General features: G+C 40.4%; 2 protein-coding genes across 2 annotated transcripts; one reads left to right on the top strand and one right to left on the bottom strand.

Moving 5' to 3' along the window:
* Positions 1–733: 733 nt before the first annotated feature.
* On the bottom strand, positions 734–6788 carry LOC131794636 (solute carrier family 2, facilitated glucose transporter member 8). The gene is made up of 4 exons (XM_059112166.2): positions 6519–6788; positions 3588–3794; positions 2434–2743; positions 734–2093 (listed from the first exon to the last, which is right to left on the bottom strand). The coding sequence occupies exons 1-4, from the start codon at positions 6744–6746 to the stop codon at positions 1345–1347; spliced, it is 1494 nt and encodes a 497-aa protein (XP_058968149.2). The 5' UTR covers positions 6747–6788; the 3' UTR covers positions 734–1344.
* A 5202-nt stretch (positions 6789–11990) lies between these two features.
* Positions 11991–15942, top strand: LOC131794625 (solute carrier family 2, facilitated glucose transporter member 8). The gene is made up of 4 exons (XM_059112152.2): positions 11991–12295; positions 13159–13365; positions 13781–14084; positions 14204–15942. The coding sequence occupies exons 1-4, from the start codon at positions 12071–12073 to the stop codon at positions 14941–14943; spliced, it is 1476 nt and encodes a 491-aa protein (XP_058968135.2). The 5' UTR covers positions 11991–12070; the 3' UTR covers positions 14944–15942.
* Positions 15943–16615: the final 673 nt, after the last annotated feature.

Genomic DNA, 16615 nt, shown 5'->3' with positions numbered 1-16615 from the left:
CGCATCAGGTGCTGCAAGCTGGTGCCATTATGTCATCGAAAACACGTGATGACCAGCATCCCAGCCTTGGTTATGGAAGTCACGTAACGCTTAGATGGAGTGTTGCGTGACATGTCACAGAATGGCTAAGCAGGAGAGTAACAACGTGTGGATAAGACAACGTTAAAACGTAAAGCATGCGCAAACGGATCGAATTTGGCCAGCCACGCGCCAATTTCCCGCGCAAAATTGAAAAACAAAAACAAAAAACCGGCAAACTTTCCGGAAAAAGAGAAAATCGAATCACAAGTGTAAAGAAATCTAAAAAAGAGAATGGAAAAGTAAGACTTTTCGAACACAAAATCATTTAACTACACGTATTTTTTCGATTCATCTTTTGCCACAACAACTAACTGGCCAATGTGGCCGTTTTCAATTCCTCTAAGACAACTTGGTTCTGATGGTATGTAATCACTATGTTAAGTCACTTCTACGTTCGCAGATGCGAAACGCTTCAAGCACGCTTGAAACAAAACTCACGCATTACACCACTTTTTATCGGGTAGTAATTGTAACAAGAACTCGAATTACGGTTATTATATTGTAGTTGTAATTGTAATTGACTGGCGGTTTCTGCCTTCAAATTTTGATTAATGATTCTCTTTTACATATCAGATTATTATCATTATCATTTATCGAGGCTCATGTCCAAAATGAGTGTCATAATACCAATAGATATACTTAACTGAATTGATTGATCAAATATTTTTTTTTTATTTCGTGCAAGTGCTGAAATAAACCTACACTGTATTTACACCAGACTATCTACTATGTGGAAGGAAATTGTGAAGAAGGAAGTGAATATGAACTAATTTTCCGCCAGGGCAATGTGCAAAAATCGTACATTCTAAACATCTAAATGATCACTTCTGTTTTCTGTCTGGATAGAAAGCGGCAAAGGTTATACAGTCGGTTATAATCAACAATGTTACCTAAGGGCTTTATGGGAAAAGTCCGCAGAGTTACTTAATAAGTGCTTTACTTTTCCAATATTCATGCGGAAAATCTTTCTGATCAGCTGATTGGCTGGGAGGGAAACGCAATGTTTTAGCGCACGCATTAATTTCCAAATAATCACAATGAAAAGCAAAGTTAACCCACAAAAACATTCCAGAAATGGTTCAAAATTTGCGCTTAAGCCTTGCCTAAAAACTTTCGCACTCAGCTTCTGCTATCAAGACTTCACCACAGGAAAACGTTTTCCTACGATGAAGAGCCCTGGTGTTCAAAAAACGCTTAGGGATGAATTTGGCTACTCCGACCGACGGAAATATGCCTCATAACTATTCATCTTTTTCTTATTACTTAGCTAATCCTTTCATAGTCTTGTTTATCTTGGTCAAACATGGCTTCCATTTCCTCCAAGGTCCTGCCTTTTGTCTCAGGTAGAAAGAAATAGACGAAAATAAACGCGAAGAAGCAGCATCCGGCGTAAAACCAGTATGCCCCTTGGATAGACAAAGTGTCGGCCATGGACTGGTACGTTTGGGTAACGATAAAAGAACATGTCCAATTAATCAACGTCGCAATACCACCAGCCTGGCCTCGAGCTCGTTGAGGAAATATTTCCGACATTATTAACCACGCAACTGGTCCCCAACCGAGGGCGTAAAACATGTTGAATACGACAAGGCTTGTGATTGACAGAGAGGAAATTCTTTTCGCTTGAACAGATCTATGGATAGAGCCAAGCAAGGCGAGAGTGTCCGCTTGTGGGGTTTTCTCTGTTGGAGGGATGTAGATCTCAAAATACACTCCTAGTACTACATGACAGATGCACATCACCAGTCCAGTCATCAGAAGGATCTTTCGTCTTCCAGCTTTGTCCATGAGCAGACAACCTAAGCCAGCACCAATAAATTGTACGGCTCCCACAGTAATGCTGATAAGCTTTGCATCGGAAAAGCCTGCGTTTGAAAAGATGGATGCAGCATTGAAGATTACTGCGTTTACCCCAGAGAACTGCTGAAAAACCATCAACCCAATACTGATCAGCAGGGGCTTTAACATCGATGGTAATAAGAAGTCACGCCAAGGAAGCCTCTCCTGATGATCTGTTGAGGATTGAATAACATGAACAGTTACATCCACTGCAATTAACCCTTTAACTCCCATGACTGACCAAGACAGAATTTCTCTTCACTATATCAATACAATATCAAGCAGAAAAGTGATGAGAATAAAGAAAAATATCAATTATGGGATTACTAGTTGATCCAATATCAAATTCTCCGACTTAACATTTTCAGAATTGTATGGCAGACAGTAAGGAGAATTACTAATGAGATCTTGGGAGTGAAGGGGTTCACATGGTTTTCAAAGGGAACGAAGGAGCCTTGTGTAGGGATGAGGTAAATTCCCCTCACTATCAATTAATATATTATAGGAGCTAACCTTCGTCTAGACTCGCTTTAATCACACAACACTCTTCCTCGACGTCAAAATCAGGTCCTCTTAACCACAACAATGCATTGGCCGCTTCGCTGTTTCGGTTATTTCCCAACGACCAGCGAGGAGTCTCCGGCATAGGGAACATCAAAATCACGAGTAGGGCAGGGAGCATAGCACCAATGAGAGCTAGCCACCTCCAATGCACAAGGACTCCAAAGCTATAACTTAGTAAGATGCCAGCTGCTATGGCCAGTTGATTGACAGCCCCAAGTGTCCCGCGCAGTCGTGCAGTTGCGATCTCAGCTACGTAGACCTAAGGCAGAACGGATAGACTAAGCTATAGGGATCAAGGGAGCTATAAATTGCTGCAGCTTATTCCAGTCTTTTCCCCAAGATGAGATAATGGTTTACTCGCAGCACAAGTCAGGTTTTGCTGACTGTTTTAGCGGTAACGATTGATAGCCCTGGGTGGCGAGAGGCATTCAGTGACTCTAGAGTCTCACCCAAAAACACAACATAATGTGCCAATGAGGGCTCAGGGCCAGACTTCTAGAACGTGTGAATACAAGCTTCTTGGGAGTTTACTACTTACGGCTCTCTATTCAGTTGAACGGTTCGAAGTGATAGCCTCGTGGTTACCATGCTGGACTTCGGGTGCGCGCGATGTGCTACTTACTAGAACAATGCTATTCCTGACCTAACATATAATATATAGATTTAGCAAAGCCTAAAAGCGGAGCTTGCATTTTTTTTGTCCCGCACGTCTCAAGGGCACAACGCCTTGCCCCGGCCAGGACTAGAACCCGGGTCGTCTGACTCGGAGCCCAGTGCACTGACCACTGGACTACTGGACAAAGCCGTGGCATTGGCGTGCCCGCGGTATAGTTGACCACGCAAACCCTTCAACCCTTAAGAGAGACTGGCTACTCATTTCTCCTTACGGTATCACCCCTGAATCAAAATTAAAGGTCATGAGAATAAAAGAAATGATCACCAGCTTAGGAAGCTCCTGGGAGGGGAGGGGGGGCGGGAGGGGAGGAGGAGAGGGCGCACGGTTCTGCTCACACTCGCTTTAGACTTTTAAAACCGGAGTAAACTACGGTGGAATGGACCTTAAGGTCTGAAATCTGATGTTACTTTAAGTCCTTATGTCTTACCGGGTAAGCAAGTGAAATTACACCGATGCCTAAGCCTGTAATGATCCGGCCAGCGTGAAACATGGAAACGTGATGAGCACAGCTTATGAGGAGCCATCCGATCTCAAAAGGTATCGCACATAAAACGATGGTACCCTTTCGACCAAACTTGTCAATCGCCCATCCACCGATAAGACTTCCAACAATAGCACCCACATTGAGCAAAGACTGGAAATAATTAATTTAAAAAATTAGATATTCATGGATATAACGGTATGCACGCATTTAAGACCAGCCGGATTGTGGAAGTGGTCGTTTAAAATATGGCAAGGTGAGGCGTCTTCTCAGGTGAAAGATGTATTGTGGCTCATTGTTGTCTACTTTGCTAAACACAAGCGACATCAAGACGCCATGATTAGCATATTCAGTGATTTACAGTATTTTGAAAAAAAATGTTTCTCAGAATTTAACGTCTGGACAGCGGCACTACCAAAAATTTACACCCATTGTGCAGCTTGCTAGCAGTCCAAATATCACTTGAGCGCCCTCCCAGGTGACACTTTTTTTTTAAGGGGGGAGGGGGTTGGGGCATGGGAGCGCCTTTTTTTTCTACCAGCGTGGACTAATGCAGGGCGAGTGTGGGAAGAAGGTGAGGTAAAAATCACGCGAGAGAGGAAGAGTACGAACAAAATTACGCGCCACTTTTTTCGCGCTTGTCCACTTACGCGTGTCTCGCTTCTCGAGTTTTTCGCGCGGTAGCCACGCACTTTTTCCGCACCCGCCTTACACTTATCTCCTCTCCGTTCACCTGAAACGCTAAGAAAAGAGGAAATAATGCCTGTTCGCAGAGTGAAGATCTCGGAATATGTCTGAGGCGAAGAAAAAGCGCTGCGGGATATTTCAAAGTTAGCTTTCTTATCAGTAGGTTGGAAAATAAAGAATGCTGTAATTCGAAACCAGAATAGGAATACTTGGAACAGCCGGAATTCCCGGAGCGAATGAAAAATGATAAATTTAAAAAAATTAAGCTAAAATTAATAAAGAAATAAGAATATAATGACAATTAATGATTAATTGAATGTTCATTAATAATTAATGGTAAATTTATAACCTAATTATATAATTAAGTACAAAATTTTTCTTTGAGGATCCCTTGGCGTTAAATAAATAACCACTTATCGGCACTGTTTATGGTGATGTACATACTAGAAATTAAAAAAGTCTGCGTCATGTCAGTAGTCCATACAGCCTAAGTGACGAAAATATTTCTACTCTCCCCTCCCCCTGGATAGGACGGCTGGTCCATCACAGGGTTACTCTCCGTTTTAAATTCGCCTGTACTCATTTATACACCTGCAGGATGTCTAGGGTGCTATAACTATTAGGCTGCCGCGCCTTTCAAGCCAGAACCGTTGCAGAAGATTAAACAAATGCAATATTTCCAATTAGTTTAATATTTCAATTGTAAAAAGCTCCGAATCTTGGAACTATTACAAATTAATACTATACCTTAAATAATTATTAACCACACATTGGGAGCAATCCAAGCAGCTACTATTAAGACCAGCCGATAAGCTCAGCGCGTTATTGGTAAATTCTTTCAGAAGAGTGCCGATACAGGAACAACCTTTTAAAAATGTACATAATTTAAAAATCGCAAACTTTTTCCACGGTTTATGTTTGCCTGTTTATTCAATGCTTTTGCATGATCCCTCAGCGATCAAACTTTTAGTTAACTGCGGTCGCCTGATCGACAAAAACCCTTTATCTCGAGGTGCATTTGTTGGTAAAGTGGACAATACTGAAGGGTTTCTGAAGATCGTAAGTAATTTTGACCTTGAATTATGACCTTGAACAATTTGTGGGAAAGTTATGAAAAAAACATGTGAACATCAGGACACTGTTGAATTTTGGTTTCCCTGTTCGCGTTTAACGCTCACGAACGCGGCCGAGCGCGGATTAAAGGCTGCTGCTCGTGAATTGAACGCGGATTAAACGTGAAATGAAAGTGTATTACTACAACAAACGGGAACAAATTTATCCGGTGTGTCATTTATTAATAAAGATTCTCTTAACTGGAAAAGCCGTGGCATTTGACCCTTCGTTCGGATCCTCTCTGCAGAACTGGCGAAAAATTCCCTTTTAAAGATAATCTTGCAAACATTACAAACACAGAAGTGACATCGATTTCCAATGATTAATGTCTTGCTCTTCGAGCTGGGCTCAGTAGTTTTTTTTTTCCCGACGTCAGACAGAAATATCCTTGTTCGTACACCCAGATTATTGAATATATGTACACTTAAATTTTATCTCTTTGAATGCCAAATTTGTGGAAAACAATAAATAAAATGATATAAATTACCAGCAAACTCTTCAATCGCACAATAGCAAACACTAGGGTTCTTTTTTCTTTTTGGCATTGTTATTTATTTTCAATCACTATGCGCTTGAAATATGGTTGTTCGTAACATATCCTCAACATCTTGACGATTTAGCTCCAAATTTATTATCAAAAAAAATTCTTGACAGGTAAAGAGTGGTCAACATAGAGCGTAATATCTACGTGCTCGCTGGCTGTCTGTGCAATGTCATGTGTCTTCTGGTCTGTTCATGGGGTTGTCAGATGTCTCGCCCGTTTCTTGTTGTATCACGCAAGCATTCAGACTTTGGGAGCAGAGGAAAAACTGATTAACGACTAACGTGCTTTCACCGACCAATTTTTAATTGAGACAAAACTATAGCCTAATTTTTATTTTTGACTCTCCATGAATAACGCCGCACCGCTCAGATAGAAAAATAGCTCCAAGCTGTATTAAGAATAACGTTTATTGAAAAGGAAAAAAAGTTAAAAATCGCAAAAACTTTAGAAGCTGTGGTCAGAATTTCGCGCAGAATCAGCATAATTATTTTCCTATTGATAATATCATTGTAAAAAAGTGCCATTGAACTTACTGAAAACCACGATGCTTGTTCGGACGATAGGCGAACATCGGAAGGTGCATTTTCGTTCTGTAAATCAAGCAGTGCTGACGAAGAATACCCCACACAGTAACCAAAGGTTACAGGGCCAATAGCTGCAATAAAAGTGGCAAGGATTGTCCAGCCAACTCGTTCTTTCCTCAGGATTCCAGTGGACTGGGTAGATAGCGAATGAGAGAAACTGTTGGGTAAATCGCCCATTTCGGAAGCAGCGGTTGATAAGGACTGCTCGACGATTAAATCGCAATTCCAAAGCTTTAAAATTAAATAAAACATGACTCAAGGGTCGCGTGACATTACAGGTGACATATCCTGTTAATGATCGGTGAACCTTAGTGGGAAATAAAATAATAATAATAATAATAATAATAATAATAACAATATCCTATGTAGGGAACCAATTAGAGCTCCAAGAGACTCACTGCAAAAGTAGATAAATGGCTTGGTGTTTGTATCTGATAGGTTGATAGAATGACGCGAGTCCTCTGTTCCATTCATATCCCCCATATGATTGTGGCAAATTAAAGGGAGTTTATTAGCGCGAAGCTTGGCCAAAGATATGGGAATCTAGCTTATTTCGTCTCGCTCTCTAATGGACTTTCCCCTCACCCTTCCGACAGTCCGTCTTATGCCTCATTCACACCAGCAAGACATGTGCAGGTAAACCTAAACCTGGATGAAAATCAGCTACAGAAAACTGTATTTTAACTCTCGTTTAAGCAATCAGTAACTTGAATTTTCATTGTGCTAAATTAGAAATCAACAAACATCAGTTTAAGCAACTTTTATGAGGAACACGATTCTTTTTTTAAAGTAAACCGCGATGTAGCATTCGAGTGACTGAAGTGAGCATGGACTTTATCACTCAGCGGAGCAAAGTGACACAAATTTGATACTCGAACACTTTCGAGGCCTTTCGACACTTCACTTAAAATTCTCCAATGCAGATTTTTAATCCTTACTCTCGTATCATGTGTAAAAATACTCTCTGATATTTAGTTCATTTAAGCAGCGTATCGTCTTATGGGCTGTTGCTAAGCGAGGATCGGAGAAAGTTAGTGCATTGACGCATTAGTCAAACGATCAATGAATGTCTCTAGGCAACCGTTTCCAGGCTTCCTAAGACAAAAATTCACGTGAGACAAAATGGACGGACAAACTCTCGGAGACTAAGTGGGAGGAAGCGGGGGAGGGTAAGGGGATGGTCGGAGCTAAACTTAACAACTGTAAAGTCCGAAGTTATTCAGATTAAAGCTACTGTAATGAGTCTTCTAATTGTGACTGTCTTGTCTGACTTTCATTAGTGAAAGTGCTTAGTTTGTCTGCTGACCTTGCCTTGTACCCACACTAGAGTCCTTGTTTTGGTTAGGCAGTCAAAGAGTAAGATCGGAAGCATTAACTACATTGTTTTTTATGAGTGAGATTCTTAAACAAACCAAAAAAAGGAAATAAATAAAACATGCGAGATTCCTGTAAAAGTGTTTGGGTTAGTGATCTAACAATAGGGGGTTAAATCCTCCAAGGTCAGGTTGGCCAACATGCTCGCTCATGCCGACCGATAGTTAGTGTAAGAGTGCGTGCTTTAGCATTACTGATAGGGTAAGTGTAGGGTCAAAGAGAGAAAGAGAGAAAGAGAGAGAGAGAGAGAGAGAGAGAGAGAGAGAGAGAGAGAGAGAGAGAGAGAGAGAGAGAGAGAGATAAGAGTTCGATAAGAGTTCTAGTCAGTCCACCAGAGTTAACCTGAGTGAAGCGATTTTGATGTACCATAATGATTCGAATAAGCGCCTTCGTTCCACTAAGCGCCTTCCCCTCTAGTAAGCTCCACTCCTTTCCCCCCACCTCGAATTTCTTTTCGTTGATAAGCGACCTTATTGTGTAAGCGACCCTATTCTGTTTCACTGATAGAACCACCAGAGTATATTCCTTACCATTAATATATTCGGATATTTGCGCTTTTACAACTTCTGCTGTTGTTCCTTCTTAGATAAACATCAAAGATTTGTTTTGCACATTCAGCAATTTCTCAAAAAAAAAAATTGCACGCCCTGTTCCTATCAAGATCTAATAAGTGCCCTAATGAGCGCCCCCATCGTAAAAGCACCATAAATAAATGAGCGCCCCAGGCGTTAAATCGAATTATCACGGTTAGTAGACATATATTACAGAATACAGATTTTAAAAAGAAGACCGTAAAAGACAGGACGAGAGCCCTTAGTGCCTTTTGCTAACTTGACGTGGTGCGCTCCGCAGCTGGTCTTCCCTGTTATTGCAATCCCAAAAAAGGAAAAATTTCAGATGAAAATTTTAATCAGATGATGCAGTCCAGCATTACATAACACTGTAGGAGTTTCACATCATCATCATCAGTCTCAGCACGAATTCTGCTAAGTCTTCTGACATTCATATGTTTCTGATGAAGAACTTTTAAATAGGCGTGTGTGACACCCTCATAATAGCGTATTTTTAAACACTTACAGGTTATGTAACCCAATCTCGTGGTGTACCATGTAATATACCACGAGCTTTATTTTTGTCAGGAATAGCTGTGAATATGCCACGGAAATGAAGGTGACAAATGTGATATTCTATGGTATAGAACGAGAAAGTGTTACATAACAATGTAGAAAAAAAAGATCCAACTTAATCATTCTAATATTAGTCATTTTAACGCAGAAATCATTTTGATTGTCTTGGAACCAGCTCCTCACTGTCCACTTAAAACTCTAAAAATACATCGATTAAATTTCGATGCCAAAAATAGATGGGAAATAAAGTTGTTAATTGCGGTCAAACGCTTGAAGGAAACTAGCCGTGTTACTGCTTATTATTGTAGATTTTAGCGGAATTAATATCGTATACCACGAGCAGTCCCTCCTTTTCAGCGAAGTCCGCGATTAAAAAAATCAGTGAAAAAATTGATTTTTGGGCGCTGCGGAGAGCTTCTTGGAGTAACGTCAGTGCGTCGCTGGAGGTCCATGAGAGAGGTGCCTTTTCTTTATCACTTTAGAGTGCCTCACTCATGGAGCTCTCCCGTGGCACATAGACGTCACTCCAAGGGCTCCCCACGGCGCGTTAACGTCAAATGTTTTTTTAACCAATTCTTTTGGACTCACGCGATGGACTTCGCCGTAAAGGATCCGTGACTACTCGTGATCCATTGATATCGTGCTTGATTGTACAACGGCACCTGTAGTCTGATTGACTGAATTTTTACGGCCTGGCATAAGTTCCTATAAATACTTTTATATAAAGGTGATAAAAATCATATTGCACTTCTTCGGTTGTCGAAATAACGTAGTAAGGTAGTGACATCTGTATCAAGGGGGAAACTCAGTTGCCAGTTTGTGCTCGCTTAGTACAATTTAAAAATAAAATCGCGCAAACTAGTTCCCGCAATCATTGGGTCTTTTCGCAATGATCATGAATATTAGTTCCTCAGTAAAACCCAGTTAGTGTGCGCCCAACATTTCAGTTTCCTTTGACTAATCGGAAGCACGATCTCGTGGGCCTTAATACGTCGTAAACAAAAACAGTTCCTCCCTTGAGACTGAAACACATCTCTACATGTCGAGACCACTGCCTGAAAAGACTGAAAATGCATTGAAATCAGGACCTTTCCACAAGAAAGCGACGTCCCGTAAGTCTACGCATGATGTGTCGAATGATTTTACTTAAGAAGGTATAAACTTTCTCTCAATTCGTATCATGGAGAACTGCAACAAGTTTGCCGGCGGAAACATTTCCTTACAACTGGTACATCTAAACAGATTTTTTATTTTATACGTACAACATTGAAAACCTTTAAGCAACTTATCTACTTTACCGCAATCTCACGTACTCTTTACTTTTACATCAATTTGCTTACCGTTAAAAACTACTGGATACTCGAAATCTTTTTATCATCCCTAACGATGCCATGGAACGGCGAAAGCTTAGCTTAAACCTATCATTTCCGTAGAAGTTAAAGGGTTCATCATTTTAGATTGAAAACAGTTGGCACAAACATCCTCCGGCCCAAGTCCAAAAAAACCTGTAGGTAATTTGGACCCTAATGACGTCATAGTCTACAGGATGTTGGGTTTGTGCCAGAAAAATATATCCGAACCTTGAAAAGTTGATGAAACCAATTCTCCAACACGCTGATTGAAAATCAAGTATTTCCATTACTATAGACGTTAACGAGATAGAATACTCTAACATAGTATTGTGGAGAAGCGAAATGTTATTATGGTTTAACAATTTGTTTTTTTCCTGATTCAAGAGCAGCGAACGACTTGATTTATTTGTGAACTGCGATTAGGGAAAATATTTTGAAAGAAGGACATGACTCGTTCATTTATTGCATATCTCAATCTTACGTGAAGCTCGCTATATCCCTACGATTTCCTCAATCGTCGGCATCGTCGGTTAAACGGAATGGGACTGATTTTAGAACCCAGGCGAATGATATGTGTGATTTTCAAATTTAGCTCATACATACATCTAATTTTACTTTTGAAAAGTATTTAATTTTTCATAATCAATTGCCATTGTCTTACATATCTTGTGATGGTTTAAATAATCGACACTGGGTCAAAGATCTGATCGTAAACGCTCAATACTAGTAAGAGTATTTTGGTGCTACAGGGATGTTTCAGAGCGCTTTTTGATTGAGTGTCATGAAACCAAAAGCAAAATTATTGCAACGCTCAATCATAGCAAGGAAAATGTCACAACTAATGTGAACTTGAAGTTAACTGAAACACACAAACTGCTTGAAGCGCGGGAAAACGCGAGTGACCATTTCGAGATTGGTTGTAGCTTTGAATCGGATTGGTTGAGGGAGAGGCACGAGTTTTGTGGACCAATTTCAGAGAGAAGAAAAGCAATGACAATGCACTCGCGGAGGACTTTCGACATACAATATCAAATCGATCCTCTTACTTTTGATGGTAGGATGACTTTATAATAAATAGGGAAAGATATTACTGGTGCTTAGGTTGGTGTCCTTTTTTCACTCCAGCTACTAATCGTTTGCTTTGGCTGATCGGAAAAAGTTTACAAAGAGTTCTACCAGCCCAATTCTGGTAAGATCTTCCTGTTTATTACACAGCAGTTTTGACCGGATGCTGGGTTTGTGCCCATGACCGGATGCTGGGTTTGTGTATGACGTACATACCTATAGCATTTTTCCTCATTAAATTAAAGGTCCTTTAGGGTCATTTTTTTTTTCACTCCATTTACACCCACGCAAACACTTTTGATTTTAGTCATAAATGCAAAAAACAACTTGTAAAATGAACTTGTGCTTCTGTCCAGCGTTTTTTTTTCTTTTTCTTTCTCTTTTTTTTTTTTTTTTTTTTTTAATCCTCAAGTTTCGTCTTCCTCCTGTTAATGACGTGACTATTTACCATGAAACTGTTAGTCATACTCAGGAAGGCTTAAAAAAATTTCTTCGTCATCAGTTGTACTTGAATTATGATACCCTCCGTTTGTATTATCAGACCACCAAACAAGAGTTCGCTTTAGCGTGGGTAACATTCGAGATGGCCGAGCCTCGCGGGGATGCTTTCAAAAAATCTCCTCAGTCCGATGGAGCAAAACGTGAACAAGGAGTTAGCAGAGCAATCCTGGCCGCGTTGATCGCTGCGCTTGGCCCAGTGAGCTTCGGGTACTGTATTGGTTATTCGTCGTCTGCTTTGGAAGATTTGCAAAACGCTGATTATTCTTCAGTTGTGCGTCTATCTGCAGATCAGGGATCCTGGTTTTCGGTGGGTTCGATCATGTCTTTTTCGTAAATCAGCTGAAAAAAAGTAACTTGTTAAGTCATCTCCCGAGCCGGGACCATGTGTCCTTTTGATCCGTCAAAATATAATTGTTATGACTAGAAAAATAGGGAATAAGATTATTTTCCAGGTCCTACTAGATATACTGATTATAGACGGCTCTGTAAGAGTTAAAGCCGATTAAACCACTTTTGCAGTAAATAGTGTGCTATTTGGGTCTTTTGTGCTAAGTTTAATGTTGGCGCAATTTCGCTTGAAAAGCTTAACTTGATCTCAAATCTAAGCGTGAAACTGAATAGTTTTTAATTATTAATCGTAGTGAAGGTAAATATTCATCATCTTCACCCACGCTGAGGTAAATATCCCTTTTTTTTTCTAGTATTTACCACACAGGCAGAATAACGAGGAAAAAAATAACTTTATTTTTGTCAAATGCTCAATCGGTTATTTTAAATCTCGCGGGCCGAAAAATGAAGTTACTTGTTAATCACTTGTGGGAGTTGAATGGTTTAAAGCAGAAACACCTAAATTAATTTACAGAGCTGACTGTTCTTAATTCAACACCTGAACTTAGTCTCCTGTTCACAAGCTTTTTTGAATGTCAAAAAAAAAAGAAAGGAAAATATAAAATCATTAAGAGAAAGTGGACACCAAATCTCAAATTACACCAGTGCTATCTTTGAACACGTTCACCTGAATGGAACTTATGGCGAGCTTGTGTAAAGTCAAGGTCAGGCTTATACAAACTCTCAAATTGAACCAAACATAAATATCAATAATATGATTTTGAATTAGCAGATAATTACTTCGACACAATTTTGATCTTTATTATTATTTTTTTTTTACAGTCTCTGATCACCGTTGGCGCTATTTTTGGCAGTCCCCTTGCTGGATGGGCGATTGACAAGCTTGGTAGAAAGAGTACCATAATGTTATGCGTTGTTCCTTTTGTATTAGGATGGCTTCTCATCGGCTTTGCTCAAAATCTCGCTATGCTCTATTCCGGCCGAGTTATTTCAGGCTTAGCCTGTGGCGTGATCTCAGTTACTGCCCCGGTAAGTAGCATCCTGAGCCAGGCTTCCGCTTGGCAATGACGTGTGAAAAAGCGTTTGCGCAAAAGCCGCCGAGGTTTACGAAAAAAATGTATGACACTGAATAAATATATTCATTGCTCATATAAACTAACCCTGGACTCGGTCCACGCAAACGGAGCTAAGCGCGATAACTGTTAGGCTATCGCGTCCCTCACATTGTCAGGTGTACTGGGAGGGATCTGGGCGGGTATTAAACTTTTCGGCTTTGAAGCTGGAGATAAGAAAACTTGTAACCTGGCCTGACCTCACTAAAATACTCTTCTGGAAAAAGCCCTGACTGCTGCACTACCCTTTCTGGTAATGCTTTAAACACCTGATCAAGTTACAGTACTTCGTTTATTCCTCATAACTGATAAATTTTCTTTTAAATTTTTAGGTTTACATCTCAGAAACCGCCCCTCCTCGTCTAAGAGGCACACTGGGCACATTTAACCAAATGGGAATTGTATCGGGTATCTTGTTGTCTTTCATAACGGGTTACGCCCTCAACTGGTATTGGTGTGCCATAATAGGAACAGTGTTCCCAACCTGTTTGTTGATATTGATGATTTTCATGCCAGAAACTGTCTGCTGGCTGTTGGCTCGTGGAAAAGAAAAACGCGCCTACATGACAGCATGGTGGCTGCGAGGACCGAATGCTGACGTGGAGAAGGAAATTATGGAAATAAAAGATAGCTTAGGTAGGTTCATTTTTTCTGGCAAAGTACAGTTCTTTGTTAATTCGTTTTGGATTCTTTTGTAAATTTTTTTCTCGTTTTCAAATTTCATTCTTTCATTCATTCATTTTTTCGGCCAATAGAAAACAAGGAGAGGATGTCAATCAAGGAATTTGCCAAACCCAGTCTCTTACGTCCGTTCGCAATCAGCTTGGCCCTTCATTTCTTCCAACAGAGCACTGGCATCAACGCAGTCATGTTCTACTGTGCCACCATCTTCCAAAAGGCTGGTTTCCAGAACAAAAGCACTATGGTGCCGATTTTAATTGGCATCATCCAGGTAGTTGCCGCTGCCTTGTCTGTAATTATGATTAGTCATGCTGGTAGGCGTTTCCTGTTGATCGTAGGTGGTGTGGGAATGAGCATAAGCCTTTTCAGCTTGGGTTCTTATTTTTACATCTCTGAGAACTCTCTGTCCAAGAATAGCATTGTTACTTACTACGATTTCTCGTGGGTGGCTGTTACGAGTGTTGCTGTGTACATAGTGGCATTTGGTATGACTTGGGGTCCCTGTGCTTGGCTCATAATGAGCGAGATATTTCCAGTCAAGGCTAGGGGAATAGCCAGTGGCAATGCAACTCTATTCAACTGGACTTGCGCATTTACAATCACTAAGACATTTCCGTTCTTTATCAATACACTCACAGCGGCCGGAACCTTCTGGTTATATGGAAGTCAGGCGATTATGGCCGTATTTTTTGTTTACGTTTGTGTCCCAGAAACGGAGGGAAAATCTCTTGAGAAGATTCAAATGTACTTCGAGGGTAAAGGGAAAAAAGAGAGGGATTCCATAGAATTGCCCATACGAGAAACCTACGTGTGAGTCCGGAAACACAGGAACACAAACAATGCATTCGTGCGCTTTCCGATTGAGTGTTGCTGCTGTCATGTAGGCACGTGTTTCTTTACCACGAGCCAACAGCCGGCAAACAGTTTCCGGCATGTTTCATTTTCCTGCAATTTGATCAGTTACCTTAATCCTTTAACTCCCAAGATCTGATTGTTAATTCTCTCTTGTAGCTGCTACACATTTCCTTGTAAATTAGTTATGAGAACTTGGTGCTAGATCAAGATAGCAGCTTCTACCTGATAAGTTTGAATGTTCTCATTACCTGTTTGCTGAAGAATGTATGGATATTGTAGGGAGAAGTTTTATGTTAATCACTTCTGGGAGTTGAAGGGTTAAACAAGCCTTGAAATCTGATTGGTTGTTTTGTTTTTAGTGTAGCCTCCTCATTGGCTGGGAAAAATATGTGATTAAAAGTTTAAAAAAATGGTGCGATTCGTGAGTAAATCGCATCAATTAGAGCCAATTAGATTATAGAGACCACCTGTAATTTCAAAATGGGTGTAATAAAGGCCTGAAATTAATATAGGCCTGTACGGGATTTGAACCCATGGCCTTTGCAATACCAATGCAATGCTCCACCAACTGAGCTAACAAGCCAACTGGGAGCTGGTCATTATGTTGATATATGATAAACTCGTGAACTCAGTAATGAATAAATGACTGTGGATGTATGAAAATCATGTGTATTGATAAGAACTGCGGATTAAGAAATGATTATATAAGCGATCTTCGTAGTAATTAACATTACGTTAAAGCGATACAATAGCCCTCCAGAAAACCCAGTTCAAAGAGAGGGAAAGAGCTGTCATATTAACATGAAAAAGATACAGTGATAGTCCAACGGAAACATAAGCGAAATCTCTGAGTGTATTTTTAATATTCCTGGAGCGATTTAACGCCCTAAATGTTTGAGGTATGATTTGAAATGAATGAATAAATGTGGTCAAATCGTATGAGTTATTGGCCCACGATGCCGGAGTGTTCCCATTTTTTTTTCAAAAATGAAACAAAACTGTTGATATGATAGAGAGCGCGATTTATAACCTAAAGAACGATCACTCGTCGTCCAGATTAAAAAACGCCTGTCACTTGGTAGAGCAAAAAAAAATTTAATAAAGACAGAATAAAAATGCGGGCATACATTCTCAAAAAACGCTGAACGTGCCTCAGTGAGCCATTTCCGCAAGATCTCTGTCTCAAGGCGGCGAAGCGAGATTCGTGACTCGGAGTGGATAGCCTGCAGTGCAGGCATAATTTAGGCGTGCGAGTGCTCAGTATTTTTAAATTATGGCCGCCATCTTTAATTTTAATGGTAGCGGAGGGCTGGGGAGAGAAAGAAATTTTTACTAAGGGGGCGGGTGATGGTTGAAAAATAATGAGGGGGGGGAAGTGACGATCTGAAATAGGAAAAAATCTACCATCGGCTACGTACTATGCACGCACTGCGGATCGAGTATGTCAAGCTTACTACGCTATTACTATTGTTGATTGGATTTTGGACTCGTTTGGGCGGATAACATGGCCATAAATTACCAAATTTACCAAAAGACATCTTTATGTTGTTGTAATAAGTTCACATGCATATTCACACAGTCCCATCACGGGTGGAGAAATCACATGGTTTGCGCGTTGAAATTGCGTCATG

The sequence above is a fragment of the Pocillopora verrucosa genome, chromosome 5 (genome assembly GCF_036669915.1).
Source record: "Pocillopora verrucosa isolate sample1 chromosome 5, ASM3666991v2, whole genome shotgun sequence".
Taxonomy (NCBI): domain Eukaryota; kingdom Metazoa; phylum Cnidaria; class Anthozoa; order Scleractinia; family Pocilloporidae; genus Pocillopora; species Pocillopora verrucosa.
The sequence above is the reverse complement of the archived record's forward strand: the minus strand, read 5'-3'. Positions and strand labels throughout refer to the sequence as shown.